This window comes from Ambystoma mexicanum, chromosome 6q, assembly GCF_040938575.1.
Source record: "Ambystoma mexicanum isolate Mex_15411 chromosome 6q, UKY_AmexF1_1, whole genome shotgun sequence".
Classification (NCBI taxonomy): domain Eukaryota; kingdom Metazoa; phylum Chordata; class Amphibia; order Caudata; family Ambystomatidae; genus Ambystoma; species Ambystoma mexicanum.
In genome coordinates this window covers 31,105,493-31,118,321 of record NC_090937.1, presented here as the reverse complement: position 1 = coordinate 31,118,321, position 12,829 = coordinate 31,105,493, and the positions used below count along the sequence as shown (strand labels likewise).

The 12,829-nt window shown below is 46.4% G+C and overlaps 1 protein-coding gene across 5 annotated transcripts in view; it reads left to right on the top strand.

Annotated features, from left to right (window-relative positions):
* WDFY3 (WD repeat and FYVE domain containing 3) overlaps positions 1-12,829 on the top strand; it is a 2,538,776-nt gene that overhangs the window by 1,272,346 nt on the left and 1,253,601 nt on the right. For all 5 annotated transcript variants that reach the window (XM_069630405.1, XM_069630406.1, XM_069630403.1 and 2 more), the window contains one exon: positions 12,064-12,281. In XM_069630405.1, the coding sequence (XP_069486506.1) occupies positions 12,064-12,281 (218 nt within the window). The remainder of the gene's footprint in view (positions 1-12,063; positions 12,282-12,829) is intronic.

Below are 12,829 nucleotides of genomic sequence, written 5' to 3'. Positions count from 1 at the left end.
CAGCAAAATTCACATTACATATGTGTAATATAGGGCTTCAATTGCACAAAATATAGGTAAACTGTTAAATGAAAATACCCCCAGCAAGTCCCAATCCCAATAACATACAATGTTGCACATAAATATAAGTAAACCCCCATCAAAATAAACGTGCAGGAATTACAACCAAGATGACTTAAACCATAGATGGTATTGCAGCAAATCCATGTCGCTAGCATGTTCAACAAGTCTCACAAAAAGAGCATGTTGTCACTCCTTTGAGGTGGAACCATACGAATGTTTCAGTCATAACCAGAGTGTAATGTATAAGGGTTCAAGAACTAGCCAAATCAAAAAGAAAAAAAAAGGAAAAAATACATCCATATGAGGGGATAAAATGTAATAAATTCATGCAGAACTGTGGGAAAAGCAGAAAGTCTGACCCCTGTGATGCCGTGGTACGCAGTGTTATTCCTGGAGATATGCAAGTCTTCACTCACCGGTTCAAGTCTAATCCCCAAATATAGTGTGTCTGAAAACAGGTCAGCTGTTTTGAGGCATCCAACTTCCAGAGCAAAGCAGACCAACACGACACATATGTTTTCTCTTCTAGCCGCAATCCATACGAAGCGGACTTCCTGGGTCAGCTGACCGCTGTGACGTTAGGTCCTTTACTCAAAGCGCGTCCAGCCGAGAAAGCAATGAATCACATCACGTGTGACAATGAAGCATTGCACGTTACCGAACACTGGTCATTTTTTAAAAACAACGCACCCCAACCCATTACGCTGCAGGTAATCATCCTGAGATAATACGAAATTGGCAGAACTGCGTAATGGTTCCATACGTCAGTGTGCGGCATGCGTTCAGCACACAGGCAAAGCAAGGTTGTAATGTATGTGTTTGAAACGGAGAAACGTTAAACTGGCGTATTCTCACAGCGCCATTTGTAAACGCAAAACAGTCTTTAAACAAGAACATTAGAATAAATTGTTAACCATAATCAGGGTGATCACAAGGGGTTCAAAAACAAATCTAATTGAAGGGAATAGAGGCCGCCATCCCTCCTTTATGTTGTTCTAGCCAATGCATGGCTTGAGCAGGGTCAGAAGGGCTCTTCTCACCATCAGGCAGTACAACGGTTAACAAATTACTTTTGGTCAGGAATTCTTTCACATTTAGCTGTTTGGCCATGTCTTTTGCCCTTTTAAAAGACTTCCTTAGGAGTAAAATTTCTTTAGGAAAATCTGGGTATATAAAAACAGGTTTACCTTTTAAAGACAGCTTTTCCTGTCGATCTAGCAGAGCCCAACAGACTTTCTTTTGATTTTTGATTCATTAAAGTCACAAGGATGTGTCTTGTCTTTGACCCCAGATGTTTACCAATCTTGAAAGCATTGTCAATATCACCCGGAGAAATGGAATTACAGTTGAAACTTTTCTTAAAAATGTGGATGACCAAAGGGATCAAATCTTCATTATCAGCCAAGTCTTCCACGCCAACCAGTGTGAAGTTTTTTGCCTGTACTTTCTTTTCCAGTTCCAAACGCAATTCTTTTTCTTTCTCTAAATCAGACTTCAGATTGTTGTAAGCCTGAAAGCTGCCCGTAATTTCAGTGCTCATAGACAGTGATGATTTTTCCAAATCAGACACTCTGCCATCCAGTTGACATGTTTTCAAGTTGAGATCAGCCGAGACTATTTAAACTCACTGACATCCTGGGCCACCTGGAGAAGGATTTTGTAGACATCCTGAATGAGTATCATCCATTTCCAAAAGCTCTTTGGTTTTTTTTTAAGCAGGATTCTCGGCCTCTTCTATCGTCTTCTTTGAGTTATTAATATCTTGAAAATATCTTCAGGGAGAGGTCCAGGAGCTGCTGGACTAGGTTGCTACTCCACCGCTCACCATTCCGGAATCACTTTGGCAAATATTTTGACATTGCAATTAATGAGAGAGGGGTCGATAGGAGCCGCATCGTGTGGGCGGTTTGCCGGGCTTTAGCAACACTGAGATAACTGCCTCCTGGAGAGAGGGCAGGAGTGTACCGACCCTGCACGCCTCCTCCCATACAGCCACCAGCCAGGGAACCAAGCGGCCCTTATAACATTTATAAAATTCAGTAGGAAGTCCATCGGCTCCCGGCGCCCTTCCCAATGATAGTGAGTCGATTGCCTTGGACAACTCCTCCGCTGACATTGGCTGGTCCAGAGCCTCCCTATTTTCTGTGGACAGAACCGAGCGCGGAAAACAGTCAAGGAAGGATTCGATATCAGCCATAGGGGCTGTGTCAGTATTAGTATAGAGCTAAGGAGATATATAGAGAAGGAGCGAAACTCATTGATTTCTTGAGATGAGTGCCAGGGTGCCATCCGCTCTTTCAATTGCTGGGATATGGGGTGCCCCCCTCTCTTGACGGATCAGTCTGGCCAAAAGACTGCCAGAACGCTCCCTCTCCCTGTACTTCCGGGCAGTCTGGGGACAATCCAGGAATTTATGTTCACGGTCGGCGTGGGCTCGGAAGGTATCCACCACTGTCCCGATCTTACTGAGTGTCATGGTAGTCGGGGACGCAGCATATTGGGTTTTGAGTCTGATAAGTAGGGATTCACTCTGCTCATGTAGACCTTGAAGGTCTCCCAAAAGGTGGCCTGAGACTCTAGAGACCCGGCATTGAGCGCAAAAAAGTCCTCAATACTGGCCCCTAACTCAGATTCGAATTCTGTGTCCAACAAGGAGTGCAGTTTCATTCTCCACGAGTGTGTACCCCTAATGCCCTCGCCCCATTTCAATGAGACAGTGACCGGCAAGTGATCTGACAAGATTCTGGGCAGGATGGTCATTTGCACGATATTCCTTATGAGTATATCGGAGACTAGCCACCTCGCGAGTGCGAGTCGTGTACCGATGAGTAGAAATTAAAAACACTGGAGTCGGGGTGTATCAGTCTCCATGCGTCAACAACTCCCAGCAGAGATTGCACCGCGATAATGGTCTTAGCTGCTTTGGAAAGCTGGTGTGTATTTGTGCCAGACCTGTCTAGGTCAGTGTCTACGATAGTATTGAAGTTACTGCCCCCAAACAATGGGAATGAGGCGGAACTCAGCTAGCAGGGAGGAGAGACCGGAATAAAAATCGGGATCATCGATGTGAGGACCATAAATATCAAGTAGAACCACCTCCCGACCCAGAAGAGAACCAAACAGTAAGATATAGTGCCCTAGGGGTGGGGGGGGCTGTGTGTGTTACCTTGTGGACGAACTTGAATCTTGTGGATTAGGATCATGAGACTCGGCTTTGGGTGGAGTAGGTGGTATAGTAATGCTGGCGACCCCACAACCTGGCAAAGCCATCACACCCCTTAGCCAATGCGTGTGTTTCCTGTCAAAAGAGAACCTTTAATTTTGTGACGTTCAACATACAGTTGTAATTTACGCATTTTGACAGGGTTACCCAATCCTCTAACGTGACACCTCATACATAAAATGCATTAATCCGCCATCAAGACGGTAGGCTCGTTATCAATTGAGGAATGTCCCAGCGGGCGCAAGCCCTGCAGAACTCAAACCGGACTAGGAAGAGTCATAGCCTGGTGTATTCGACCTGGGGATAATGTCATGATTCCTGCCCCTCATGTCCCCAGCCCTCCAAGATGTCAGGCTGGAGCCAGGCCACGATCACCTACATGGCCTTGAAGGGCCTCTCCATCCCTCCAAAGACCCACTTGGAGTCAGACTTGGCGCTTGTGGCACCAGACTCACTCACTCCCATAGGATAACATTGGGGATTGGACTTGTAGTGCATTGATGGGGACAAGATGGATGCCCCACATATTTCGGTTCCCAGAACTGCATGTGCAGTCTAGTCTTTTGGGTGTGGTTCAGCCCAGAGACACCTGGGATACCCAGAAACTATTTAAGCCACGCCCCGGCAGAGAAACATGCTTTGTGTTTTCTGCACCTGCAGCGTGACACTCACCGTGTTTCGATCGGTTTCCAGTAGGCCTGCATCTTTCTTCTGCGCTCAGCTCCTGCAAGAACAAGAACACCTTTAGGAACAGCCTTAACTTGCGGTGCTTTTGCCCATCATTCATCGCTTCTTCTGTTCTGCGGGCACCTTCGGCGGTATCATTCCCATCCCGGCACGCCACTTCCTAAGGAAAAGGGAAAAGAACAGAAAAAAAGGCATTAGTAAGCATTCAGCAAATCTTTGCTTATTTTTAAAGACTGTTCGAGCTTCAAACGCTTACCTGAATCACAGCCGCTCTGGGGGAACTCTGTGTCCGGAACTTCTCATCCATCTGCAAGAGGGAAAAGACACTCCAGGTTAGCGTGGAAACATCTAGAGGCGCCGTTGCGGCACCTAAAAGAAAAAGAACTCAGTTCAATACAAATCTGAAAGGGTTGCATCGCGCTCTCACTCACCTTCAGCGCTACTCATCTCAGCAGCACGTCGCCATCCCCGGACGCCGGCCATCATCTAAGGAAGGAAAGGAATGAAGTTAGAGAACTGTTCAAAAGACTCATTATACTTACCTGTCGGACTCTTGCCAGTGAAGTAACTAGGCAGCAACGAGCCTTCATCAACCAACGCACCCCTGCACTGAAAGCAGGACGGAGAACACACTTTCCAAGAAAACAAGGTGAGCTGTGGATCAAAGGGAAGGTTTGGACCCCTTGGAAGAAGGGGTTCAAGCACACCGAGACGATAGGGAGTTAAACTCTACCAATCCTGTGTTTCAGGCCCAGTCTCCAGTCGAGTAGACTCCAGCGAAGGGTTTGAGGTCGTAAGAGGTCAGAACAGGCTGAGTGACGTCCCCGTGGATACCAGGTGAGCGTTACAGATAATTAGCAACTTGTCTCCTCAATCGCACGTCAAGCAGTTTTTCTAACATTTGAACCACCCCTTCCTCCCCCCCCCCCACTCTCCTCCCAATCAGAGGAGTGACACCCCAATAGAACATTGAACCAAAACAGCAACTCTGCCTGGTGGGCTGTGCGTGAGCCAAGAACGGCTGTGACTCCGACACAGGGCGTTAGAAAGCAGTGTGGTGCACAATTTTAAATTATAACATAAAATGACAGTCAAAGCCACGGATAGGGCCATCTCTGGCCTCATCTCCACCGGACAGGATTGGTACATCGTGAAAAGGAGATCGGACGGGCAGTTCCATTGCCGATCTCGTAGGTATGTATGGAAAGTTCCCATCATGGGAAAGATCCGTAGGATACATCAGAGCGGCCGGATAACTGCTGTTGGCCCAGGAAGTGGTCGTCAATGAATTTGGAGGCCTCCTCCGGAATAGTGAAGAAGAAAACACGGTCTGCATGTTCGATCCTCAATTTTGCTGGATATAACAGAGTATTTGACCCCTAGTTCTACAAGTCGTTTCTTGGCAGCTAGGAAGGTTTTGCGCTCCTGTTAGATAGCCACAGAGAAGTCTGAATATAAATGGAACCTGGCTGATACGAGTAGCAGTCCACCCTTGGTTCTAGCTGCACGTAGCAAGGCATCCCTATCCCGATAGGTTAGAACCCTGGCTATAATGGGACTGGGGGGAGCCCCAAGCTTGGGTTTTGCGGCAAGGGATCAGTGGGCCCGTTCAATTGCGAATTGAGGTGAAAGCTTTGGAGAATCCAATAAGGAGAGAAGGATGCGCTCTATGTAGTCCTCCATTGGGCCGTCAATTTTATCCTCGAACGCCGATGATGCGTAGATTATTGCACCGGGACCTAGATTCTAGGTCTTCATTCTTTTTACTGACCATTTGGATCTGTCTGGACAGCGTGGCCACCTCAGATCTCAGTAAACTGATGCTAATCCATCATTTATTGGGTATCTGTGGGCTCTAGTGACATCGTTTGGGTGGTGGGGGCTTCAGCCTCAGGGGGTGCCTCATTTGGCTTTGGTGCCGCCTTGGTAAACATGTTAATGGATCTTTGTTTCCTGTTGCCCCTTTGGTCATGACCTCAGCAGGATATGTGGAGAGCTGCAGTAGGGCACGGAAGGCGCAGGTAAGATGAAGAAGGTGAGGCCAGAGGTGACCAACTCAGACCACAAGCAGTTAGTGCGAGGTCCTCAGCAAGCACAGCTAATCTGGGCTATGGGACACTAAACTCGGCTCCCTGGGAAAGAAAGGTGTGGGGGGGACCAGGTGTGGCACGCCAGTACAAGGGATGCCAAGCGATATGTGCCTGAGAGCAAGTACACTCAGAGAAGATAAGACGTGGGATGGTGGGTAGTCACCTCTCCGTTTGCAAATTTGGCACTGAGGCCTTCCGGGCAAGATAAATGCAGGACCTAATGGGAATGGTGGCTGACCAACCGTCGAGGGAATCCTGCACCAGATCTGTTGCAACTTGTACAGCATAGGATGGGTTGTGTCCTCCCTCGTTGACACAGCAGTCTTCTGCAGTCCCGGACCACACCGCGGGTTCTCCAATCGCTCTGGTCAAGTAGCTATTGCCCAACTGCCTCCCCAATCTGCAAACAATTGGTAGAAGTCGAGCCAGCTGGATGGTGACACACTCAGCCGGTAATGGTGTGTGAAGTGGTGTGGCCGAGTGATGCGTTGCATGCCGAGGAAGCAGTGTCAGCTGAGGTCAGGCAATGGTCACCAGTCGCCCCAACCTAGACATGGGTCAGCCGTCTTGTCCCGTGGCAATAGGGTAGATTGTGGGCAGCCGTATCCAGAAGTTGTCAATCATGCCAGTTCAGTAGGGTCTGCCTGCCTCATTGACTCCTCGGGCCCAAAGTGAGTATGGTCAGCGGTCTGTGTTGTGAATGTGGCACTGGGGGGCACACAGTATCACTGTGGAGCCCATACAATGGTCTCCAGTACACAGCATGGTCCCTTCAGCACCAATAGGGTCTGGTAATACTACCCCAGGATAGGGCAGCTCCCACAGATGAGGTGGGATGGGGGGGACCCCTTCAGGGCGATGGCACGAGGCAAGGCGTGCCTGACCCAGCCGCCTCATTTAGAGCAGATGGAATGCAGGCGGGTGTGCCACGGCCGTGGATTTGCACCCGTACGGCCAACTGTCAGCTGAGCGAAAATGCGAGGGGTTCAGTATCTGCAGTCCAGGTGTGGCATGAGTCCTCTGCTCGCCGCAAGTGTCTTCCCACACCTGGTTACTGCTGCCGCTGTATCGCACCCCCAATACGGCCGAAGCCATCCACACAGGTGCTCAATGTGGCTCACGGCATCCCCGGCCTGGCTGAGGAAGCAGTCCCTGAAGTGCTGAATATGTGTCGGGCAAGCCGCCAACACCATGCGGCAGCTCAGCCCGGGTCCCGAGCTCCTGTGCTCACTAGCCTTTGGGGCAGTCACACGCCCGAGGCAGAGGAGCCGTCTTCGAAGTAAAAGCAGGACTCTCGATGTTAGGAGGCCCAGGGGTCCCCACGGCGCCGGCCGTGCAAGCCTGGAGCCGCCGCGAGAGCGACTCAAAATTTACTGCCACAGTATAGCAGCAGCTCCTCCCCCAACGCAGCCTCAGAAGCCTCGCTCCCTCAACCAGTGGCGACCCGCACCCCCTGGAAGTCTGTGGCAGATCAGGGTCCCAGTCGCATTTGGTTTATAGATAACTGAATTTCTCGGTTATGGCATCACAGGAGAATGGCAGCAAGACAGCATATGCTCAAGGTCAGTAGGTACCAGTCCTGCTGTTTGCCGAATAGTAACATGGCACCAGTAAGGATATTAACTTCTTAAGTACGTTGCCCAAGACAGAGCAACTGAATCAGGCGGCCATCCTCGACTGTGCAACAGCGCTCCCTATAAGCAGTGTTTCTGTCCCATGGTTCTCTATGGACTGGAGGCCCTGCCCATGAGAGATTTACAGTGGCTAGGGATAAAAGAGGGCGTATTTTGGAAAACCATTTTGAGATTATGTACATCCACCCCCATGGAATACATCAGACTAGAGACAGGGTGTTTTTCATATTAAAATACATACGTCCCCCGAATGCCAATTACTTGCGTTGTTGGATTCAAGCCTCGTTACTCAATGTACTGGGAAATCCCAGTTTGATGCTTTGGTCTATAAAACATAGAAGGCTATTAACTGGTACCCCGATTTTTCTCGGGGGACCAATTTTGTTTGTCTGAAATTTATTTTTAAGCATAAAATAAACCAATGGGACTGGATTAATAATTATATCCACCCAATGCCACAATTAGAAGCCGTTGCTATGGTAGTCCATAAATATCTAAAACCTGAAAGATATTTGAGGCAATGTCCAAATGTATCCGTACAGAGTTTTCGGCAAAGGCTTAGAATTAACAAGCGTCCACCGCTAGTTGCCTTGGATGGTTCCTTGGGCATTTTGCTTAAAGACCGAATCTGTCGCTTGTGCAAAACGTCTGGGAGGCTGGAGACTTCAAGGCACTTATTAACGGAATGCCCAGCTATGTGTATCGAATATACGAATACAATAGGACAAATGGTGTCATGTTATGAATCTATTAAGCAGGACACCTTTTGGTCCTATTGTCTAAACGCAGAAACTGAAAGTTCTCATCTAGCACTCTATCGACTGTGGTGTATTGTTCAAGGGCGTTTGCCATCTGATAATTATATATAATAACATAGTGGTGGCTCTCTACCCAATCATTGATATGAAATGCTTTATTTTAGAAGGATTTTAACAAACATCTTATTTATTGTTTTAAGGGAAGATTTTAGATAAGCGATAGGATAAGCACTTAAACTAGCACTTTAATTTAGTGATGATCCCCATAACTGGCCATAAGGTATATGTAGGACTGTTTAGTCCTGCTGAGATTGTTAAATTCATTAATGCATCGACTATTAGCCCGCATTGTAATACTTATATTTGGAATTTGAGATTATGATTGTGATATTATTTATCTTAATATTTAAGATTATATTGTGAAGATTTTGTTTTGTATGAATTGTATATCGTTGAATAGTTGGATTGTGATTACATTTTTGTAAAAGTTCTTTTAGAACTATATACAAATACATAAATAATAATAAGTTGCTTACCTGCAGCTCTTGTTCTCTAGCATGGGTCTTGCATGTATTCACATGCAAACCCTCTCTCCCCTCTTGGTTCATACTGCCACTTTACATGCGTGACCAGATCTGAAGATGGCCACTAGGGGTGGAGGTTTGGAGGACGAGTGTCATTGGCTGGGGACAATATCACCCAAAGGACATTAATTGGATATAGAAGAGACGAAGAGTTTTCAGTCTGAAGCAAAACTGCTTTCTTTTTAGCAAGGATCTCCAGCCTGACGGGAAATATTCATGAGCATGTGAATCCATGCAAGACCGATGCTGACGAACAAGAGTTACAGGTAAGTAAGTAACTTAAACTATTTTTCAAGTTTGTTTTTCTCTCCTCTACACTGTAGGGACCAACATTGACAAGTTAGTTTTTTTCTGTTTACTTGTGTTATTTTTGGTATTTGACCTCATAGTATCGAGTTGACAGTGTTATTAATCTTGATGCAATACTACATATTTAATATGCATCTTACAGTGCATTATGTGTGATGATTCACAAGGTGTCGTCACTTCACCCCAAGGGGGAGCTCTTTCTCATGAGACTAGGGAGTTGCGGCTGCAACCCAATAGTCCCCTAGGAGTGGTTTAATGCGGGAGGACCTTATGGGGAGGTCCCCCCCATACCCATTTTCCTAGGGACAAGGAACGATCACCCGGGGTACGGCCCATTGAATGTTGTCACTTCCAAAATTCTCTAGCCCTCCTCACTGTTCATAACCATTTTATTGAAAGCAAACCAATGTATTGTTGTAACACAGGGGATAGAGCCAAAGCCAAAATTACTAGGACAAAGACGATTAAAGAAGATATGAGGGTCATTGGCTGTGCTAGTACTGGTACCCGGTGGCCCAGAGGAGGCATGAGGATTAAGTTATCAACAGAGACAAAATACTTTTACAATCCGCCATGGCAACATTGTATAAGTATACACAATGGACTAAAAATCCTGTCGAACCCAGCTGGGAGAGGCAACAAGTGCGGAAACCAGCAGGGGTTTCAAACACTGTGGCAGAACAGAGTTGGAGAAGAGTGGAGGATGCCGGTGTAGCATGGAAGTACTACTCCTTGGGTCCACCCACGCGGATGCAAATGAAAAGCAGGAGAGAAGAGCCGGGCAGCATACAAGAGTGCAGAGTCACAGTGGTGCTGTAGAAACCAGAAAGAGAAGCCTGGTGCATCGGAGAGAAGAACCCCAGTCCCAGGAAGCGTGCTGAAATCCCTCGGAGGGCAATGGGAGGTGCAAGAGACCCGGGGGTGTGGGAGGGGACACGAGGGTAGAAGATGGATCAGTCGGCAACCCTAACACTTGTATACCCAGCATCTGAGGAGAGTTTCCTCATCGCTGCAGCGACCATAAACCCACTGACCACCAGAGACAGGTCGAGGACCCTAACCAGTACAAACCAAGCATCCGAGGGGAGCCTCCTCGTCGCAGTGGTGACAATAAGCCCACTGACCACCAGAGACTGGTCAGAGACCCTAACTATTGGAAACCAAGCATCTGAGGAGAACATCCTCGTCACAGTGGCAGTAAGAAGCCCACTGCCCACCAGAGAAGAGTCTGGGACCCCAACAAAAGGGAACTGAGCAAGCAAGGAGAACTTCTTTGTCACAGTGGTGACACTGAGTTCATGACCCACGAAGAAGGATTTTGGACTTTGTGAATACCAAGCCAGAGTGGCAAACTGTTTATCAAGCTGAAGATTGTGAGAAAGAACATTCTAGACACTAGGAGTAGGGAGTCATTCTCCCTGGCCTTGCTGTGGACTGTCAAGTAATACCCGGAGAATGGAGTCATCCTGCTGGTCCCGAACTGAGAGTTGGGCTAGAGACGCCAGGGGAAGGGAGTCATTTCACCCTCACTTTATTGGAAACTCTATAGAGATACACCAGGAGAAGGGGCCATTATCCTGGACGTGGAATTGTATAGAGGCTGTGTGAAACCTGCAAGCCAGGGGAGTAGTCATTCCCCCTGGCATTCTTGTTGCAAGAGAACATTCTTTTAAACACTATCCAAGCATCTGGAGAAGCGAGACATTCTCCTGGAGATCCTTCTCTATCTGTAAGATGATCCTTTAGTTGTAGTGAGAGGGATAGAAGTCGGTTGTGACACAGTACGGCGGAGTTTGATTTGACAGACATTCTGACTGACCCTTTTAGTATTAGTTTGAAGCAGGTAAACCCCTCTTAGAAGTTAGGGTAGTGAGGACTGAGGACCTTTTTATAACCACCACCATGCCACCTTCCTTCTTCTGCACCCTTACAGTGGTGTATTTCATTATGCATTTTTCTTGACATAATTGTACTTGTATACCACCCATACTCGGTCCTAAGAGTAAAGTGTGCCAGCTCAACTGCACTATCAATTGTGAGAATCGGGACTAACTTGATGTATGGAAGGCTATTTTAATAAGGATGTCTGTGAAAAGATGTCCCTAAAAAGTGTCCTTACAAGATGGAAAATGCTGATGATGGTACTTCTTGGCTCTAACTATGTGGATGAGTTTGGAGAGGGTGATTTAAAGAAGAGCTTTATAAGATGAATGTAAAGGGAGACCTCAAGGTAGGAGAGGAGAATGCAGCCGAAATTAGTGATGCGTCTTTTTGACAGCACATAATCTTTGAAATCAGTGTGATTAGCTTCAAGTGGCAAATGTTCTTCACCACCAATCACAACACCTTGTGAGTTTGGCTGTAAACTATCCAGCATCTCATGAAAAAACATGAGGCCAAGAGTGTTATATAACTTGGTTACTTCACTCCTGTTCTAATGGACGTACTGGTGAAATAACCATTGACCCTAGCCTCATCGCAGGGCGTGCTTCTTATATTCTGCGGTACTAGTACGACTTATTTCTTTTGTAAACCTTCCAAACGATATGATGTGATGCTTTTAGGATTTCATTTAAATATCCAAGCGGAAGACTGGGTTGAGTAATTTTTCACTTTCATACCCTTGCTTTTTTTCAGTTGTACCTATGATTTTTCAACAATACTTGATATGGTTCTTTTTAATTTTTGTTTTGTTTGTGTCTCCTCTGTAATTAGAGCTTGCGAAGAGCTTGTGAAGATCCTTGGTTTTGATTGGGTGGTAATGTTCATGGAAGAACACCTGCATTCAACAACTGTCACAGCGGCCATGAGGATTCTTGTGGTGCTGTTGAGTAACCAGCCGATACTTGCCAAGTTTAAAGAAGGGCTGAGTGGTGGAGGCTGGCTTGATCAGACTGATTCTGTCCTAACCAATAAGATTGGCACTGTACTAGGTACTTCTAATTATTTTATATTTAAATGACTATATGCTTGCATGTGTTCTTGTTGTATGATTGCATACCTAACAGATTAACGTAGAGGTGTTCACTGGTGAAACCCTTCTACAAAAGTATCTTCATGATAATCGGGTTGTAATGTTTAAATTCTATTCTTAAAAATTGCCATCTTTATACTTGAAAGCATACCATTGTTATGGAGTCTCAAAATACTTTTTTCTAAAGAAATCTCACTTTTGTTTTGCTTTTGCTGTAGTGCAGAACTGCTTCCAATGTGAGTGGAGTGCTTTTATAAGCAACATTTTATTTTCAGTTAGTCAATATTAGTTTATTTCAGGCAGAGCCCATCAAACAACTAAAACTACTTGGCACCCGATGCTTAATTACTATTGAAACTTCACTTAAAGCTAAACACAATAAGCAGCCAAAGTGTTCAGTCATCACAGTAAAACAATACATACAACTAGTGTAGATACAAAACAACAGGCAAGGACATGCTCAACAGCATAACTCTTGAAGAAACGGAATGTAAAGCCGATGCCCCT